The sequence below is a fragment of the Pundamilia nyererei genome, unplaced genomic scaffold (genome assembly GCF_000239375.1).
Source record: "Pundamilia nyererei isolate P.nyererei 1_Seehausen unplaced genomic scaffold, PunNye1.0 scaffold00236, whole genome shotgun sequence".
NCBI classification, from domain to species: Eukaryota; Metazoa; Chordata; class Actinopteri; order Cichliformes; family Cichlidae; genus Pundamilia; species Pundamilia nyererei.
In genome coordinates this window covers 26,696-29,430 of record NW_005187637.1, presented here as the reverse complement: position 1 = coordinate 29,430, position 2,735 = coordinate 26,696, and the positions used below count along the sequence as shown (strand labels likewise).

At 39.2% G+C, this 2,735-nt stretch overlaps 1 protein-coding gene across 1 annotated transcript in view; it reads left to right on the top strand.

The window, feature by feature from the left end:
• tnnc1a (troponin C type 1a (slow)) overlaps positions 1–1,424 on the top strand; it is a 4,054-nt gene extending 2,630 nt beyond the window's left edge. Inside the window, exons 5-6 of the mRNA XM_005749031.2 lie at positions 433–569; positions 707–1,424. Of these exons, the coding sequence (XP_005749088.1) occupies positions 433–569; positions 707–738 (169 nt within the window). The 3' untranslated portion in view covers positions 739–1,424. The remainder of the gene's footprint in view (positions 1–432; positions 570–706) is intronic.
• The last annotated feature ends 1,311 nt before the right edge of the window (positions 1,425–2,735 follow it).

The window sequence follows — 2,735 nt, the reverse complement described above, 5'->3', positions numbered from 1 at the left end:
GGGGGGGTGGGGGGGAATATCTATGGCAAGAGGATGCTATCATTGGAGCATTTCCACAGTCTATTGAACAAATTGCTCTTCTTCATCGTGTGGTTCCAGCAAAGTATGCTTCCAATGTGCAATTATGAGTACTGACAAAATGCCAAGCAGCTCTGCAGAGTACAGCATGTAGTTTGCTCCATAATCCTTTTTGACAGCTCCGAATATTTTAAACACCCACTCGATGTAAGCCAGACACCTCGTCTGAGCATCAAAGAACAAACTCGCTGTGCTTTTTTTCCCTTTCTCACCGTGGTGGTTCCCAGACACTTAAATTCTAGATATGACCAGTCACACATCAAATACAAGTTTGCTTCTTCCCCCAATGCCAGCTGTAAAGCTTAATTAAAGTTTGTTATGCATTAACGACATTTCACACCTTTGATTCTGCAGAAACACAGATGGTTATATTGACCTGGATGAGCTGAAAATGATGCTGGAGTCCACGGGAGAGGCCATTACAGAGGACGACATCGAGGAATTGATGAAGGATGGGGACAAAAATAACGATGGCAAAATTGACTACGATGGTGAGGACTTTGGACCAGTTGTGTTTACTTTTTAAGACACATTCACAATGAGACATTTGCTTGATAAAGACATGTTCTGGTTTCGTAGTAGTTTGTCTGAAGCGCAGCTGTTTGTAACACTGACTTCTTTTTTGCAGAGTTCTTGGAGTTCATGAAAGGAGTGGAGTAAGCCTGTAGACGAGAGGGTGGTGTTTTTGTATTTTTTTGCAACTCCTCTGCCATCTTGTGAAGCTGGAAGCCAAATTGGATGTAGTTGATAAAAACAATTGGATGACTTTGTAAGATTAAGTCAAATATCATCTTTAAAACTTTCTGTATTTTTCTATCATGTCTCTTGCATTGTTATAAATGCAGTTGTGACTTTTGGTGCCCATGTATACCGATTTTTTTGTAAATGTATCCAAATTACTTGTGTCTTTGGGGTTTTGTTTTTTTTACAGAGGCCAGATACCACCCTCCTTTTGGCTGTTTGAAATATGAATGCCATGTTTGTCTCCAGCTAAATTCTTTATCTCGAAAGTGCCCCATTGAGCTTACAAATCCTTTTACTAAGAGGCTACTGTTTACTTGGGCAGAAAATGTGCAAAAAAGCAAAACATATCTCTGAGTAAACACAGTTTTATAGCAATCTCTGCTAGACCAATCATATTTTAAGAATAGTGTGCTGGGTACAGCTCATTTCATGGATACATTTCTGGATGTGGAAAATGTCTTCAGGACTTTTTATTCCCTTATATTACCCCTGGAACATCTGCAAGGTCAGCTTGAAATTTGCACTCATATAATAAACAAGATGTATTTGTCAGTATGGTCAATTCGTCAGTTTCTCTCTTTGAATAAATTCATTCAGTCTTATCTGTACTCACTTTAAGGACATGGTCTACATACTTCAGTCAGTGCTTTTGCTGTTTGTTGAGTGTTTCTAGCGTGCTAGACCGAGTTACACCGGTTATACTGGGGGACAAAGCACTGTTATTTATACCATTTTGCCTAAATGTACTCCAGATTTTACAGGCTGATCACATGCTTGCCTCTCTGGCCTGCTCTGCTTTTCACAGATGAACAAGTAAAAACAAGCAAAGGAGGCCTGAAATGTTACTTGTCTTACCAAGATAACAGTGGATTTTGTGTGAGACTGTCTATCATAAATTTTGAGTTATCTGTTACATTTTTACTCCATAGTGGTTCGTGCCTCTGGTATGCAAACTATCCACATGGTCGCTTTGGAGGTATCTAGTTACACAGACTATTGAGACAGGAGCTATTTATGTCTAATCATGTTAGTGCCCATGTTAGGGGATGTGCATTGACAGACACCAGTTGACAATCAAATGCCTGTGACCATAAAAAGCATGCTGTTAGACTACAAAGAGATAACAGATCTTTTAAAAATCCAGCTTGATTTCTTGAAATTTCGGAAATAATAAAGCCCAGAGATTAATTTTACATAATAAAGGATTCTTTTTTTCCTTCTTTTTTCCTTTCCGTTTTTATTTATGTTAGTAATTTTCAATTTCAGCTTCAGCCAGGTTCTGTGGATCTCACCAAGCATTCCTTAAAAATGGCCATTGTCTAGTGTTTTAAACCATCCAGTCCACAAAAGCAGGACACAGGCTTAGCAGCACAGGAGTCATGTAGTTATCACTGTGGCCACTTGATGTCAGCAGGAAAACACATTCTTATCTTTTTGCTTGGCTCAGATACAGCAAGCTAAAGATGAGAGATTTCACGGCACAGCAACAGCCTTCCCAAAGTAAGATAATGGTTGACCGTTGATGGAATCCGCAGACCGATTTGTTTGGTTATAAAATAGGGTTAGCATCCAGAGTAAACTGCTTCGTGTTTCTAGTGGTTGAAATTGTAATGTCAAAAATAAAAACAGTATTCACATAGCAGTAGGTTACTACAAGATCTGAAAAAATGTTCTTGTGTTTTGATACCAACTGATAAGTAAAATGTTCATTTGATCTATGTCCAAAATCAATATGTCGCATTTTTATTCATTTTCTGCCTATGAAAGAGACCTTTTCTATAATTTGGATTTTGGAAGTGGGATCAAGTGCATTTTGTGCGAGCGCGTGACGTCAGTGGCCTGATTGGTGACAGCCCTCCTACCTCCCTCTGTCTCTTTCTGCTTCCCTGGGGGTCCTGTTAACTCCATTCTGC